Source organism: Erinaceus europaeus, chromosome 7 (genome assembly GCF_950295315.1).
Source record: "Erinaceus europaeus chromosome 7, mEriEur2.1, whole genome shotgun sequence".
NCBI classification, from domain to species: domain Eukaryota; kingdom Metazoa; phylum Chordata; class Mammalia; order Eulipotyphla; family Erinaceidae; genus Erinaceus; species Erinaceus europaeus.
In genome coordinates this window covers 33,498,243-33,515,577 of record NC_080168.1, presented here as the reverse complement: position 1 = coordinate 33,515,577, position 17,335 = coordinate 33,498,243, and the positions used below count along the sequence as shown (strand labels likewise).

Below are 17,335 nucleotides of genomic sequence, written 5' to 3'. Positions count from 1 at the left end.
TTCCTTATTTCCTTTAATATAACTTCTAATTTATTTATTTAACCAGAGCAATGCTCAGTTCTGGTTTATGGTGGCGCAGGGGATTGGACCTGGGACTTGGGAGCTTCAGGCATGAAATTCTCTTTGCATAACCATTATGTTATCTATCCCTGCCCTTATTTTACTTATTATTGTTATTTTTTATTTATTTTTTTGTCCAGGGTTATCGTTGGGGCTTGGTGCTGGCACTACGAATCTGCTGCTCCTGGAGGCCATTTTTTTTTTTCATTTTTTATTAGCTAGGATGGAGAGAAATCAAGAGAGGAGGGTAAGATAGAGAGGGAATGAGAAATAGACACCTGCAGACCTGCTTCACAACTTGTGAAGTGACCCCCCTGCATGAGGGGAGGTGGGGTTCAGAATGGGATCTTTGAATGGGTCCTTGTGCTTTGTACCAGAGGTAGTTGGTGTGCTGCCTCCCAGACCCTATTTATTATTTATAATCTCAATAAGGCAGTGAGCTGACACATCAAAACATTGCAAATTCTGAAGTAGAATTGGGTATCCAGTATTTTACACAGTTAATAAAATGACAAAAGCATAATGTAATAAGGAAATATAATAATTCAAAAATGAAAACATGGTTAATAAATGCAATTCATGAATTCTCTTTATCTGGGTACACATAGGCATCTTCAAATGAAGACCTCTACAGACCTATAGATTCTTCTGAAATAATTACCATTAATAACTGACTGGTTATCTTGGGTTCTATTAGTCAAAAAATGATTTTTTTCTTTTTCTTTTGGTGAATATATTTCCAGATGCCCAGCTAGTGACATCTCCTAAAAACAAGTCATTTTGTCAAGAAAAAGGAGTCTCCTCTCTAGACATGAAACATTTCTCTGAAGCCTTACAGGTAGGTTCAGCGCTATGTTGGTTAACCACCACTTTCCATCCCAACTTCTAGAAAGGAAGAGCCAATTTGTAGTGTTTGGAGAGCACTCCCATCGCGACTGATTTCAAGTTACTAACAGGATATCAAATGGATCACTGAATTTTGAAAATTTGACTCTTGGCTTTTACTAGCTGGTTTGAACTGACGCCAGCACACCACTGCTGTTTTGAAATAGTTCTCTTTTTCTTCTTGAAGAAGAATAATTTATTAGTTAATGCACAAGAGAAAAGAAGAGAGAGTGAGAGAACTGGAGCGTTATTCTGGTTCATGCAGTCCCGAGGATCCAACGTATGACCTCAAGCTTGAGAGTCTGATAGTTTATTCATAGCACTACTTCCTGGCCTAGGATAGTTCTGACTTGAGGGATTTTCTCAGGACTGGTCATAGGCATGGAACCTGAGCTATTGCATAGGGACTGTTTTTTGAGCATGCTCAGTGGTCTCTCTCTCTCTCTCTCTTTTTTTTTTTCTGCCTCCAGGGTTATCACTGGGGCTCAGTGCCTGCACTACAATTCCACTGCTCCTGGAGGCCATTTCCCCCATTTTTGTTGCCCTTGTTGTTATTATTGTTGCGGTTGTTGGACAGGACAGAGAGAAATCGAGAGAGAAGGGGAAAACAGAGAGGAGGAGAGAAAGATAGACACTTGCAGACCTGCTCCACTGAAGCGACTCCCCTGCAGGTGGGGAGCCGGTGGCTCAAATCGGGATCCTTACGCTGGTCCTTGTGCTTGGCATCATGTGTGCTTGACCCAGTGTGCTACCACCCCACTCCCTGTGGTCACTTTAAAGATTCTTAATAATATATGAATAAGAGACCTCACATTAGTTTTTTGCACTGTCTCACAAGTCCCAAGACAAAAAACTGGGTACCTTTAGTGCCTAAGAATGGAAGAGAAGGTAGAAGGGAAAACACTGGGAAGATAGTCAGTCTGTTACTCACAAAATGACTGAGTCTTGGGAAACTCAAAATGGCATTCCTTGAAATATAAGCTTCTTGGGGAGTTCTATTTTGCCAGCATCTGTCAGCATCAATGAAGCTACCTTAGCCTTAGAATTTTATTTTAAATTGTTGCAAATAAAAATAGTATAAAACTTATCATTTAACTATTTTTTTAAAATTTATTTATTTACATATTATTGGATAGAGACAGAGAGAAATTGTGAGGGGAGAGGGAAGTGAAGAGGGAGAGAGACTGAGACCAGCAGCCCTGCTTCACCACTTGCAGACCTTTCCCTCTGCAGGTGGGGAGCAGGGGCTTGGACCTGGATCCTTGTGCACTGCAATGTAATGTGAGCTCTTAACCAGCTGTGCCACCACTTGACCCTTCCCATCTGGCCTTTCTTAACTGTACAGTTCAGTAATATTGATAATTTTCATATTGTGATCCTTTTTTGCCCAGTGCCATATAAGCCTGTTTCTGAATGTCAGCTTTTTTGCATGAAGCGAAAATATTGATTTACATCCAAGGATGGAGTATTTCCTACTCAAACTAGACCTCTCATCTCCTGCTGTGACTAACTCCCCAGATAGGGGAGGGCTCAAAGGTTGAAACCCAAAGTTCTTGTTTTCTCCTCCCCTCTTTCCCACTGGAGAAGGGTGAGTGGTTGCCACCATTTCAGTCTTCCCCTAGAGAAACTTAGTTCCTCCCCCTAGTAAGGAAATCGGTTTGTGAATGACTTTGTTCTTAGTCTCAGGTGCCAATTATTGGCACTATCAGTTCAATTGTCAAGTTTTAGGTAATTTGTTTTGACTTATTTATTTGAAAGAGAGTGGGGGGGTGTCATGGAGAATTAGAATACCACTTTGGCATATGCTGTGTTGGGGAATCAAACTCAGGACCTCATTACTTGAGAATTTGATGCTTTATCTACTACACTATCTCCTTAACCAGGGGACAGGCCCACTCTGGTGGTTCTGGGGACTGAACCTGGGACCTGGGAACCTCAGACATGAAAGTCTTTTGTGTATCTATTATGCCATTTCTCTGGCCTGTAATTTGCTTGGAAACTTCTGGACTGGCTAACAAGGGTCTTCAGATAGAAGACTTCAGTGTGGGGTCTTTTGTAACCACCAACAGATAGTCTCCAGTTTCTTTCTTAGTCACCAATATGAGGAAAACTGGAAGTAGCTATTCTTTTGTAGGATTAGGAGAAGAAAAAAAATTAAGCAAATTGACATTCTTCCATAGTTGTTGCTAAGGAGAAAATGGTCAGTGAGTCAGGATTCACTCAAAAACTCACCCAGAATTTGTAACATGGCAATTATAGAGGTAACAGAGGGAAGAGGAAGTCTGTTTGATTCAAAGTAGCTTCCCTGTCTGCATCAAGCAGTTTAGGAAAAGCATAGAACAGCCTCTCTAGCCCTGCTTGTCATTAAACAGCCAGGGATTCTGAAGGTAGGGAAACAGTGCTTTTGGAAAGGAAGGCAGGGAGTTTTGGAAAACATGACGTTTCAGAACTGGGATTTTCCAATAACTGCACAGTCTGGGAGTGAGGCCAGTACAGCTTTTCTGTGGCTTGAAGATGTTCTCAGCACACTGGTTCCACTGCTCATTGTCTCCTGTTTATTTCTTCTCATTGTGATCTTTGCAATCTTTCTTCCTCTATAGATACCTTGTCACTGAAATTGCTAACACACTTTCTTTTTTCACAGCCATCATCTGTGTTTCCCATCCAAAGGAAGGAATTGAATGTACTATAAACAGATGCCAGAAATGCAGGCTCAGGATTCTCCAGATGGAGTTATTGTCCCAAGAGATGGCTACCTTCTCATATTGAACTTAAGAAAGTTTATTTAGGGAGGCCCCTCTCCAGAGAATGGTACTGCTAGTCTCCCCCGAAAGTTGTGTGTGTGTGTGTGTGTGTGTGTGTGTGTGTGTGTGTGTGTGTGTGTGTATGAGGATTCATAGGGTGGGTGGGTGATGTGAGTCTCGGTCTTTGAGATGGCCACCATCAGCCTTGCTGGCAATGCAAACACAGGTGGAAAACTCGCCAGCAGACAATATGATGAATAGTTTTATGTGCTTTCTAGTGAAGATATGCATGTTGAGATTTTCTTAAGTGTAACTTATTGTAAGATGGCAAAGGAACTGTCGAGGTGCTGCAGAAATTCCTTACCCCTTCGGAACTTACAAACATCAGGTCCTGAGCATGTACCCCTGACCATGTACCAGAGGGGTGCTCTGATTCTTTCATAAATGAATAAATACAATGTTTGAAAAGTATATTAAAAAAGAGTTAAGGGACGACACAATAGCTCATTTGATTAGTGTGCTGCTTTGCTATGTGCTTGACCCAGGTTGGCACCAGGCCCTCACGGCATTTGGTGCTGTAGTGTCTTTCCCACTCTCTCTGTCTCTCTATAAAAAAAAGAGTTGAAGATTATTAGAATATTGTTAGTCAGGTCAGCAAAGGGAAAATTCCATCCAGATGTTGGGAGTACAGTGGAATGTAGAGTCCCCACACTGCTGAGACTGAAGGGAGAGTGTGCTATACTGAGAATCATGCCTTCAGAGAGTAGGGAAGGAATCTACAAGGGACAGGCAAGGAGGGGACAGGAATCCACAATCACTTCCTTTGGGAAGAAAAGCACTGTTAAAGCTATGCTCATTTTGAGAAGGTGGAGATAGAGACTCTTGTGGGGAAGTCAGGACCTGACCCAAGCCTGCATTTTCAGTTCAAAATAACCTGCATGCCCTAAAAGCACTTCTGGAGAACCCAGCTTTGTTAACCTGGGGTCTGTGTACAGTAGCATTCTCAAAAGCATGATAAGGCTATCTAGTTCTGGGTTAAAACTGCCTTCAGGAAGCCCAGGAAAGGGTTCAGAAATATGATCAGAAAGAAGGATCTTGGGAGTAACTGCCACTTCCTCTTGGAATAGGGAAAGACAATGGCTTGAGGAGAGAGTTGCTGTTTCCTCTACTGAAAGGAATGCAGTGCAGTGAGCCTGGTGTCCCCTGCTGCCAAAAGCCTGGTGAATCCAGTAATGGTTTGGGGTTGGCTGACTGGCCACCTCAAGCAGGTTTCCTGGTGCTGTCCACCACACACTAAACTACTATTCTTTATTTCACTTACCTCATGGGACAGGAAGACTATATATATAAATAATTTTTATTTATAAAAAGGAAACACTGACAAAAACCATAGGATAAGAGGGCTATAACTCTACACAATTCCTACCACCAGATCTCTATATCCCATCCCCTCCCCTGATAGCTTTCCTATTCTTTATCCCTCTGGGAGTATGGACCCAAGGTCATTATGGGATGTGTAAAACTCTCTCTATGTTTTTTAAAAAGTATTTTATTTATTGTACTTTGCACCACGTGTGCTTAACCCGCTGCACTACCACCTGACTCCCTCCTTTCTTTCTTTTATTAATTAATTAATTAATTAATTTTTTTGCCTCCAGGGTTATCACTGGGGCTCAGTGCTTGCACTAAGAATCCACTTCTTCTGGCAGCCATTTTTTCCATTTTGTTGTTGCTTGTTGTTGTTGTTGGATAGGACAGAGAGGGGAAGAGAAAGAGAAAGACACCTGCAGACCTGCTTCACCTGCAGGTGAGGAGCTGGGGGCTCAAACCAGGTTCCTTGTGCTGGTCCCTGTACTTCACACTATGTGAGTTTAACCTGCTGCGCCACTGCCTGGCCCCCAATTTCCTTTCTTTTTCTTTTCTATTCTTTTCTCTTCTTTTCTTTCTTTTATTTTATTTATTTATTTTTTTTTACCAGAGTGCTACTTACCTCTAGCTTATGGTGGTTTTGGGGATTGAACCTGGGACTTCAGAGTCTCAGGCATGAAACTCTTCTGCATAACTATTATGCTACACCCCTCATCACTTCCCATCCACCAAATAATTTGGTTCTGTAAGTCTCAAAGCAATGCATTATTAGGAACTTTGGATTTAATGATGCCTGAATCTAGTTACTAAAAACAAACTAACAAAAGTACTTCATGAAGGACCCAACCCAAGCAGAACAAGTGATAGTGATTAGATCTTCTTTCAGGAATGTCAACTTGGGGACAGCTGGAGTTTCAGTAGGAATGGAAATTAGACAGATGTCAGTGACATTTTTATTATGTTTAATTAGTGATTTAATACTGATTTACAAGATTATAAGATAAGAGGGGTATAATTCCATACAGTTTCCACCAGTAGAGTTCCTGTTCCATCCTCTCCACTAAATATTTCCCTATTCTTTATCCCTCTGGGATTATGGACCAAAATTCTTTTTGGGGTGCAGAAAGTGAGAGATCTGGCTTCTGTAATTGCTTCTTTGCTGAACATGGGCATTGGCAGGTGGATCTATAACCCCAGCCTGTTTCTTTCTTTCCCTTGTGGGGCAGGGCTCTGGGGAAGTGAAGTTCCAGGACATATTGGTGGGGTCATCTGCCCAGGGAGGTCAGGATGGCATCTGCAACTTGGTGGCTGAAATGCAGTAAGCTGGAAAGCAGGACAAAATGTTTATCAGTGACAATTTTTAAATCAGGCTTTTCCTATGGATCACTATATTCCTTTCTTATTATATCCTTAGCAGTAATGTAACTTCGCTCTGTCCCCCCATCTAGCCCTCATCATCACTGTCTGAAAAATCTCTCCTATGGGGTGCTGCCTGCCCTTCTCTGCAGATTTCCAGCCTCACCCTAACTGTGAATTTCCTATTTTCTTAACAGGTGTCTGTGTATGATGAAGAAGCAAAGAGAAATGGTGGGTGTTTCTAATACATTTTTGTAGATTGCATATAGATGTATTTGACTAAATTGCTTAAGGACAAGTAGGATTTTGCTATATATTCTCTCTGTGATGTGTAAAACTCATTCTATGTTTTGTAAAAGTATTTTATTTATTAATGAGAAAGGAGGAGAGAAAGAACCAGACATCACTCTGGTACATGTGCTACCATGTATTGAACTCAGGACCTCGTGCTTTAGAGTCCAATGCTTTATCTACTGCGCCACCTCCCAGACCACGTAAAAACTCTTTCTATGTTTGTTTGTTTGTTTTTTTTTTTCTGGAAATTTAAACTTCGAGTTCTACACACCCAGCTTTCTTGGACTCCTTTTGCATAACTGAAAGACTGTGGGATGCAACTGTTCCAGGGGGAACAGTGAGGAGTATCTCCCACGGGGTGTCTGGTTTGCCCTGATAAACTTCCCAAAGCATTGGGAGAAGACCATGGCTTTAGTCATTTTAAACTTTAATTCAGGAAAAGAGACAGTATGCACACAGAATGGTGCATGAGCAAGAAGAGCCCCTCCTAACACAGTGTTGATGAGAATTACCGTTATTAAGCATGGTGACAGCATCGTTATAAGAGCTTTCTAGGACTTCTAGGACTTATGTCATTTAATCCTCCAGGTACCCGGAGATAAAATATTATTCACTCTTTCACTTTAAATTATAAATATAAATAGTATATTTATTTATTTATTTATTTATGAGAGAGAGAGAGAGAACCACAGCATCACTCTGGAACATGTAATGTTGGGATTGAACTTGGGACCTCATGTTTAGAAGTCCAACACTTTATACACTGTGTTGCTCCCATTTATTTATTTATTTACTTTTTACTGCCACTAGAGTTATTGCTGGGGCTCAGAACCTACACTATATATGTACCACTCCCAGTGGTCATTTCCCCCCTTATCTTTTCTTTTTTCTTGCTTAGAGAGAAATTGAGAGGGGAGAGAGAGAGAGAGAGAGAGAGACAGAGGATGAGAGACACGTGTAGGCCTGCCTCACCACTCATGAGGCTTCTCATTTGCAGCTGGAGAGAAACTTGAACCCAGGTCCTCATACATGGTAATCTGTGCACTCAACTGGGTGCATCACCACCTGCCCCTTCACTCCCCCCTTAAAAATATTTGTTTGCTGATGAAAGAGAGAGAAAGAGACAGAGATTCACTCTAGCATAAGCGAAGCCAAGACTTCCACTCAGGGCCTTATGCTGATTGGCCCTGGATCATGTCATTCCTCCTTAATGATGAGGGACTGAAGACCTATGAGGTCTAGAACTTTGCTGAAAGTCACAGCTAGCGAAGAGTGGGGCTGGAGTTTGAGCACAGCTGTCTGACTTTAGAGCCTGGCTCTATGACTGTGTATTCGCAGGAGCTCAGGCTTCTGTTTCACCCTTTGAACAAAAAGGAGTTTCTTTCAGCTTTGAAGTGCTGCTGTTCCAAACCTTAGTCAGAATTTACTCTGGAGAGAGTTACCTTCTCCCAAGGTGAGGAAGACTTTACAGGTGTTCAGAATGACTGCAGTGTGGGTCTCTTTAGATATGTTCTCTGGTCTGGGGGATACTTGAGGGAATTTATTTATTTATTGGTCATTACTAAGGCTTTACTGCTGTAGAACAACTTCTTTTTTTTTTTTTTATCAGAATAAACAGAGATGGAGCTAGAGAGACAGAGAAATACTCCACAGCAGGGGCAGATAGCATAATGGCTATGCAAAGAGACTCTTTATGTATGAGGCTCCAAACCCCAGGGTCAATTCCCTGTACCACCATAAACCAGAGCTGAACAGTGATCTGGCAAAAAAAATAAATAAATAAAAATAAATAATAAAATAGAAACATCCCACAGCACTGAAGCTTTCTTCAGTGTGGTGGGGACCAGGCTTGAACTTGGGGCCTCTTGGTTGAGAGTTCAACGCCTTATTCACTGTGCCATCACTTGGACTACCCAGCCCATTTTCTATAAGGAAATTTAAAACCTTTGGGGAAATATACTTGAAGAGTCTGAATGCTTCTCTCTCCAGGTGACAGAGAAGCCCCGGCCTCCATGGAAGTGTTGGGAATGCCTGCTACCATCAGCACACAGGTTTGGGCAGTTTCTGTCAGGTTTTTCCAAGTATGGCTGGAGATTTTGTAGGCTATGAACTGCTTGTTTCCATCTTGATTCTTTTTCCTTTCTCTGTGTGATCATTTCTGTCTGCCTCATCTTTTTTTTTTTTTTCTGTAACCATCAGAATTGTACTGGCTTTTTGTTATAGAGAGAACACTATCTCTCACTGAATGATTTCTGGAGAAGAGAGTTTCTTTAGAACTGACTGAAGCCACTTCTTCTCTGAAGAAGTCCAGTCAGATAATTTGTCATCATGTACTATTTATTATGGCCTTAAAAAATGCCTACTGCACATATATTAAAAAATGCCCATTTGTGGTGACATGCTATTGTTACATTCAGAAAGAAACTTGAAAAAAGATCTCTCTGCTTAGTAAGGGATAAGATGTTGCTGAATGCTCAAATCTGATCAGAAATTCCATTTGGCAACCTGGGAGGTAGACAAAGAGTTGTCTTCTCAAGTATGAAGCCCCAAGTTTTGGTACTGCATGTTCCAAAGTGATACTCTGGTCTTCTTTTCTCTCTTCCTCCACCCCTCCCTTTTTTTTTTTTTTTTTTTTTTTTGGCTTGTAGAGTTATTGCTGAGGTTCAGTGCCTGCACTACTAGTCCTCTACTCCTGTGGCCAATTTTTTTTAATTAAAATTTTTTTTGATAGTACAGACAGAAATTGAGAGAGGGGAGGATAGGGAGAGAGGAAGACAGATACCTGCAGACTTTCTTCACCACTTGCAAAGTGAGCCTCCTGCATGTGGGGAGCAGGGGACTTGAACTAGGATCTTTGCGCTGGTCCTTGCGCTTTGCACTATGTGCACTTAACCTGGTGCACTACCACCAGCCCCCCATCCTCCTCATCCTCACCCTCTCCCTGCTCTCTCCCATTCTCATTAATGGAGATTAAAAAAAGAAATTCACTCAATATTTTTATTACTTTGTTAGAGCCTTACCTAGGCTCTCTTCAGTTGCTAATCCAATGAGGAAAATGATTTTGCATAAATTTGGGTTTACCAACGTTGAAATGCATGTCTGTTATGCTTATATGTATAAGGTATATAAAATGTATATCTAAAGACATATGAAGTATATATGCATTTGCATGTAGGAAACACATTCTTTTTAATATATTCAAGGTTAAAACTAGATCTACTTTTTTAACACTCACACTAGCACTTTGCAATGAAACCAGGTGGATTCTGAATTTTTTAAAAAAGTTATTTATTAATGAGAGAGAAATAGAGTATCAGTTTGGCACACATGATGCTGGGAATTGAACTCAGAGCCTCTTGTTTGACAGTTCAACACTTTATCCACTGAACCACTTCCCAGACCACTTCCTTTTTCCTTTTCCCTCCCTCCTTCCCTTTCTTTCTTTCTTTTCTTTCCCTCCCCTCTTCCCCTTCTCCTTCCCTCCCTCCCTCTCTTCCCTCCTTCCTTTGACCTTCCACAGAGCACTGCTCAGCTCTGACGCATGGTGGTGCTGAGGACTGAGCCTGGCACTTCAGAACCTCAGGCATGAATGTCTTTGGCACGACCACTATGCCATCCTCCTGTCTCCCTGACCCTGAAGTCTGAATTTTATTCAGGACCTGTTTGTTATTCCACCTTTGCAAAACATTGTGATTATCACTGCAGTGCCTGGGCCTAGTGTGCACACTTTTTAGTTGCTCCCAGACCAATATAACATTTTTTACATTCTTTCTAAAAAATTATTACATTCTTTTTACTTCAGAGAGAACGAGAAAGAGAGAGAGAGAAGAGAGGGAGAGAACAGCACCATAGCTTCTCCTAGTGCTGTGATATTCCTGTTTCATGCCAGAGTTTGAACCTGGGTTATGTGCATAGTAAGACACATGTCCTATCTTCAGATGGACAGATTAGCTGTTTTCTGATCTCTCTCTACTTTTTTAAATCTTAGTTTATTTATTGAATGAGAGAACGAGAGAGGAAGGGGAGCTTTGGTATAAGAATTTTTTTTTTTTGCCTCTAGAATTTATCATGCCTGCATGATTCCACCATTCCTGGTGGTAGTTATTTCCTTTATTTTTGATAGAGGGTGAAAGACAGTGGGGGAGAAAGGGAGGCAGAGAGAGAGAGAGAGAGAAAGAGAGAGAGAGACAGGGAGGGAGAGAGCAGACAATGGCAACAATATTCAAGGTAAAAGGTTACTGGGGTAAAAGGTGTTACTGTGCCTCTTGGACCTCAGGCATGAAACTTGGTGCTCTAACAGGCTGAACTGTCTCTCTGGCTTTGCTTTGGAAATAAATGATTAATCCAGATCACTACTAGGATCTTGAGAATGCTCCACTTTTGGTACTGGTAAATGGGGTGGTTGGTTAGAAACCTTACATTGTAAGAGAAAGACCCCCCCCCCCCAAATGGCTTCATCTTTTCTCTTAAGGAGCCAGCTGTGTACAGGATGGATAGGAAATACAGAGGCTACTGTGTCATTATAAACAACCAAAACTTTACCTCAATGAAAGAGCGACGAGGGACAGACAAAGATGCTGGTAAGGAAGTCAATAGAGTATTGAATAAAAGTGTAGGACTTTAAAATCGTTTTTTAGTTTTTTTCTTTCTACCTTCCATTTCAGTATAAGGATGATGTCATATTTCTAAGCTTCTTGTGTACATAGTGTACATATGAATAAATATATAAAGTGTCTATGTAGTTGTCTTAGTAGTCTCTTAATCCATCTCAGCTGCTAAACCAACACGATTTCATTCTTATAAACAAGAAAACACTGATGGCTGGGAAACTCAGGCTCGAGGCTCTGACACTGCAGTGTCTGAGGAGGGCCATCTTTATTATGTCACTACATTTGGTGGAAAGTTCTCAGGGAATCTTTTTTTAAATTTTTTAAAATTATTTCTTTATTGGGGAATTAATGTTTTACATTCAACAGTAAATACAATAGTTTGTACATGCATAACATTCCCCAGTTTCCCATTTAACAATACAATCCCCACTATGTCATTTATCATCCTTCATGGACCTGTATTCTCCCCACCCACCCACCCCAGAGTCTTTTACTTGGGTACAATATGCCAATTCCATTTCAGGTTCTACTTGTGTTTTCTTTTCTGATCTTGTTTTTCAACTTCTGCCTGAGAGTGAGATCATCCCATATTCATCCTTCTGTTTCTGACTTATTTCACTCAACATGATTTTTTCAAGGTCCATCCAAGATCGACTGAAAATGGTGAAGTGACCATTTTTTACAGCTGAGTAGTATTCCATTGTGTATATATACCACAACTTGCTCAGCCACTCATCTGTTGGACACCTGGGTTGCTTCCAGGTTTTGGCTATTACAAATTGTGCTGCCAAGAACATATGTGTATACAGATCTTTTTGGATGGATGTGTTGAGTTCCTTAGGATCTATCTCCAGGAGAGGAATTGCAGGGTCATAGGGTAGGTCCATTTCTAGCCTTCTGAGAGTTCTCCAGACTGTTCTCCACAGAGGTTGGACCAATTGACATTCCCACCAGCAGTGCAGGAGGGTTCCTTTGACCCCACAACAGGGAATCTTTTATAAGGGAGGATACTCAACCCATTCCTGAGGGCTCCATTCTCAGGACCCAGAACACCTTCCAAAGGTCCCACTTCCAGATACCCTTATTTTGGGAGTTAAGATTTCAACTATAACATTGGGAGGGGTTTTTCTTTTTTTTTTTTTATTTTTTTATTTAAGAAAGGATTAGTGAACAAAAGCATAAGGTAGGAGGGGTACAACTCCACACAATTCCCACCACCCAATCCCCATAGCCCACCCCCTCCCATGGTAGCTTTCCCATTCTCTATCCCTCTGGGAGCATGGACCCAGGGTCATTGAGGGTTGCAGAAGGTAGAAGGTCTGGCTTCTGTAATTGCTTCCCCGCTGAACATGGGCGTTGACTGGTCGGTCCATACCCCCAGTCTGCCTCTCTCTTTCCCTAGTAGGGTGTGTCTCTGGGGAAGCTGAGCTCCAGGACACGTTGGTGGGGTCTTCAATCCAGGGAAGCCTAGCCAGCATCCTGGTGGCATCTGGAACCTGGTGATTGAAAAGAGAGTTAACATATGAAGCCAAACAATTTGTTGAGCAATCATGGATCCCAAGCTTGGAATAGTGGAGAGGAAGTGTTAGGGAGGTACTCACTGCAAACTCTAGTGTAATCCTGCTTTCAGGTATATATTTTGCAGTAGTTTATGGATACGTGTGCACATAAGCTCTCTCTCACAGAAACTGGTGTATATCTAGGTTATGGGACTTTGTTAGAAAGTGAACTACCTGAGATGAAATTAGAGTGTACTATTAAAGGAAAGGTCTCACCCGAGTAATGAAGCTGAAGGGTTGTCATTCCACACGTGAAGTCTCTGGATACAGTCTGAGGTGAAGCATGTTGAGATGGCAATCGTTGCTTTGGTTAGGTTGTGATCGGCAGATGCAACATTATTTGGTTTGGATTGGGAGATGCATACGGGAAAGTGGGCCCTATCCAAGGGTTCCAGGACTGGGGGAAGTAGGGGCTCTATAGTGAAGATGTGAGGTTCCTGCTGTCTTAGGGTTCAAAAAGACAATCAATAGTTAATATTATCATCACATTATTTGTTAATTGGGTTAACTTTGAAAAGTCCCTTTGTTATGGTTTGCTGTACAGTACCCAGTATCTTGTATATAGCTGTGCTATTGGATGCTTCTAATCTACTTGGTCTAGGCTTTTAAGAGAGTCTGCATATCAAATACATAGCCTATATATTAAAAAGATTCAGTTTGTCTTTTGAGAAACTTTGAGACATACAATTGATTTCCCCCTCTCATATTAATTAACTACTGATTTATATGCCTACATTTTGCTAGGAGTGTTTCACACACATTCAGTTCATCATATTTGGGGTGTTACCAGTTCACTTAAGATGAGAGTCTGACCATTTACAACTCTGTGATTTGGGGTCTACATTCTGACTTGGTCTGAGGAAACGTGTTGCTGAGTTCCAGCTCCACAATGAACCAGGCTTGTGATCACAGGGAAATCACAGGTCTCACCTTCCCCATGTGGGAAGTGGGATCAAATCCTAATGTCTTCTTACTCAGGAAAGTTGTGATGCTACTGTGGAAAGCAAGTATTTAATAGAAAACTAATAATAATAAGAAGAAGTTCCAAGTTGCTATGTACTTAGCTTTTTTGTTTGTTTTTTTCACAGAGCACTGGTTGGCTCTAGCTTATGGTAGTATAGGGTAATGAACCCAGGACTTTGGAGCCTCAGGCAAGAAAGTCTTTTTTGCATAACCACAATGCTATCTTCATGCCCTCTCCTCACAATTAATTTTATTTGACTCCTTTATTTAAAATTTTTTTCAGGAGTTCACACTTTAACAATAACCAATAAAAAGTCAATTAAAGTGGTAGCACAGCAGGTTAAGCGCAGGTGGTGCAAAGCGCAAAGACCGACTAAGGATCCCAGTTTGAGCCCCCGGCTCCCCACTTGCAGGGAAGTCGCTTCACAGGTGGTTCTTCTTCTTCTAGCGTTTGCCCTTCTTCCGTAGCCAGTCAACAGCGTCAGGTTGAGCCTGATATAAAGTTTTGAGGCCTCCTTTGAATCTGGAGAGGTGGCAGTCGTTGACTATGTGGGTCATAGTCTGTCTGTAGCCGCAGGGGCAGTTTGGGCCGTCTCTGGCTCCCCAGCGATGGAACATAGCAGCGCACCGGCCATGGCCTGTTCGATAGTGGTTGAGGAGGGCCCAATCATAACGAGCTAGGTCAAAGCCGGGTTGACGCTTGCAGGGGTCTGTGATGAGGTGTTTGTTCTTTACCTCAGCTGACTGCCAATTCTGTTTCCAAGAGTCTGGAACAGAGAAGTTCAGTGTAGGCGTAGGGGACCAGATTGGGTGATGAGACGTCAAGCGTTGGACAGGGTGGGCGAAGATATCCGCTTATATTGGCAGGTCCAGTCGAGCGTAGACGTGGGAAATGAACTTAGATGATGCCGCATCCCAACGAATATCTGGCGGGGCGATGTTGCTAAGAACTGGCAGCCATGGAACTGGGGTGGAACGGATGGTTCCAGAAATTATCCTCATGGAGGAATATAATTTGGAATCGACCAAGTGGACATGGGGGCTACGGAACCATACTGGGGCACAGTATTCTGCAGTGGAATAGCATAATGCCAGAGATGATGATCGTAGTGTGGAAGCGCTCGCGCCCCATGAGGAGCTGGCCAGTCTTGCAATGATGTTATTCCTCGCGCCCACCTTTGCTGCAGTTTTTATGAGATGTTCGTGAAATGACAGAGTGCGATCGAGAGTAACGCCAAGATAGACTGGCTGGGCTTCATGCCGGATTCTCGTATCGCCAAGCTGCACATTAAGCTCACGCGAGGCCGAGGCATGGTGTAGATGGAAAACAGATGATACCGTTTCTGCAGTGCTAGGGATTAGTCACCATTTTTTACAGTCATCAGTTATCAGAGACATGTCTTTCGTGAGTGTTTCCTCGAGGATGTCGAACTTGGATGCCTGAGTTGCACAGCAGATGTCATCGGCGTAGATGAACTTCCTTGAAGAAGTTTCTGGGAGGTCATTGATGTAAATATTAAATAGCGTAGGAGCCAGAACAGAGCCCTGGGGGAGGCCACTTGAGACAAGTCTCCAGATGCACCCGGAATCTTCTGTTTTGGAGAAGAAATGATATAGTGTTGGCCACCCATGGAGGCAGGCATCTTGAGATCTTGACTAGGAGACCACGGTGCTAGACCGTGTCATAGGCTGCTGTGAGATCAACAAAGACAGCACCCGTCTTTAAATTCTTCTGGAATCCATTTTCAATGTAAGTTGAGAGGGCCAGGGCTTGTTCGCAGGTAGATCTTCCTGGGCGGAAACCAGCTTGGGCGGGTGATAGGAATTTCTCTGTAAGATGAGAAATACGTGACAGAAGCAGCCTCTCAAGGAGTTTGTAACACACGGAGAGGAGAGAAATTGGTCTATAGCTGGCGGCCAGTGTTGGGTCTTTCTTTGGTTTCAAAACCACTATAATCTTTGCACGACGCCAAACTTTGGGCATAGACTCAGATTCCAAGATGTGGGACAGGAATGAAGTGAGCCACTTCTTTGCCACGGGGCCCAGGTTAAGAATGAGTTCTGGGGTGATGTTATCATAGCCACCAGCTGTTCCTGGTTTAACCCTCTTCAAAGCGTCTTCCAGTTCAGACAGTGTAAAGGGAGAGAGTTTTGGAGATGGACAAGATAACCGGAAGTGGGATGACCACTCATGGGAAATTTCTCTTTTCCAGACTGGGTCGATCTTAGCACGTCCAACTTGAGTTAGGTGACTGGCCACTGAGTTTGGAGATACAGGAGGATGGGAGACGGGATGGGGTTGGCTACCGGCACCCAGACTGTGAAGAAGCTTCCAGGCCTTACTACTTGAGTGGGTGAAGTTCAGACTTTCCGTGAGTTGTTGCCAGCGGGCTTGACGTACTGCATCCAGGGAGGCAATGAGATGGTCAGCCACATCTGGGTTGCCCGACTCATCAAACTGCTTTAGTAGTTGCTCGCATTCAGCATCAAGACAAGGCGTATAGTTAGCACATTTCCCACGAGGAATGGTGGTGAAGCAGGTCTGCAGGTGTCTATCTTTCTCTTCCCCTCTCTGTCTTCCCCTCCTCTCTCCATTTCTCTCTGTCCTATCCAACAATGATGACATAAGTTACAACAATAATAAAAAACAACAAAGGCAACAAAAGGGAAAATAAATAAATGAATAAAAAAGAAGTCAATTAAATATATGTTTCTATACATGTACATGATTTTTTTTAACCAATGAGATGCCCTTATACAAGCAATTTTTATATTTATTTCAAGTGTATCTTTTACTTATGGTTTTTATGTTTCAAAAGGCACCGCTAAAATACAATTAATACTGAAGAATATTGTGGATACTATCACTATATCTTCTCCCCCCCCCCCGCTCCTATCACCAAAGGTCTGTGTTTGATTCCTTTACTATTCATTTCACAATTTTCCCTTTCTCTCCTTTTCTTCCTCTAGAATACCTGAGTAGTATATTTAAGTGGCTTGAGTTTCATGTATATAAATATGATGATGTGACCAAGAAGAAGCTGGCAGAGATTCTCAAGGAGTACCAGAAAGACCCAGGCCATGAAGATAGAGACTGCTTTGTGTTCTGTGTTCTAAGCCATGGGACAAACGGCGCTGTCTACACTTCAGATGAGGCTCACATTTCCATTCGGGAGATCATGTCTCATTTCACACTCCAGCAGTGTCCTGGGCTGGCTCACAAACCCAAACTCTTTTTCATCCAGGCCTGCCAAGGTAAAGAGATACAACCTGCTGTACTTATTGAAGAAGATGCTTTAAGTTATGAGAGCATATCCTCTTCCCTTCAGAATGGACGTCCAGATTGGGTGGATTTTCTTCTCGGCATGGCCAGTTTCCCAGGCTATGTATCCTTTCGACATCTAGAGAAAGGCAGCTGGTATATTCAGTCACTGTGCAACCATCTAAAGGACATGGTCCCAAGGTAAGAGTTTTTTGAGTTGCTCCATATACCTAC

At 42.4% G+C, this 17,335-nt stretch overlaps 1 protein-coding gene and 1 long non-coding RNA gene across 3 annotated transcripts in view; both read left to right on the top strand.

The window, feature by feature from the left end:
• The window catches only part of LOC132539405 (uncharacterized), a 211,673-nt gene that overhangs the window by 176,732 nt on the left and 17,606 nt on the right, over window positions 1-17,335 (top strand). The window lies entirely within an intron of this gene.
• LOC103111249 (caspase-10) overlaps window positions 1-17,335 on the top strand; it is a 37,675-nt gene that overhangs the window by 18,071 nt on the left and 2,269 nt on the right. The window contains exons 5-9 of the mRNA XM_016187022.2: window positions 804-898; window positions 6,611-6,644; window positions 8,697-8,758; window positions 11,179-11,287; window positions 16,810-17,302. Coding sequence (XP_016042508.1) covers window positions 804-898; window positions 6,611-6,644; window positions 8,697-8,758; window positions 11,179-11,287; window positions 16,810-17,302 — 793 coding nt within the window. The remainder of the gene's footprint in view (window positions 1-803; window positions 899-6,610; window positions 6,645-8,696; window positions 8,759-11,178; window positions 11,288-16,809; window positions 17,303-17,335) is intronic.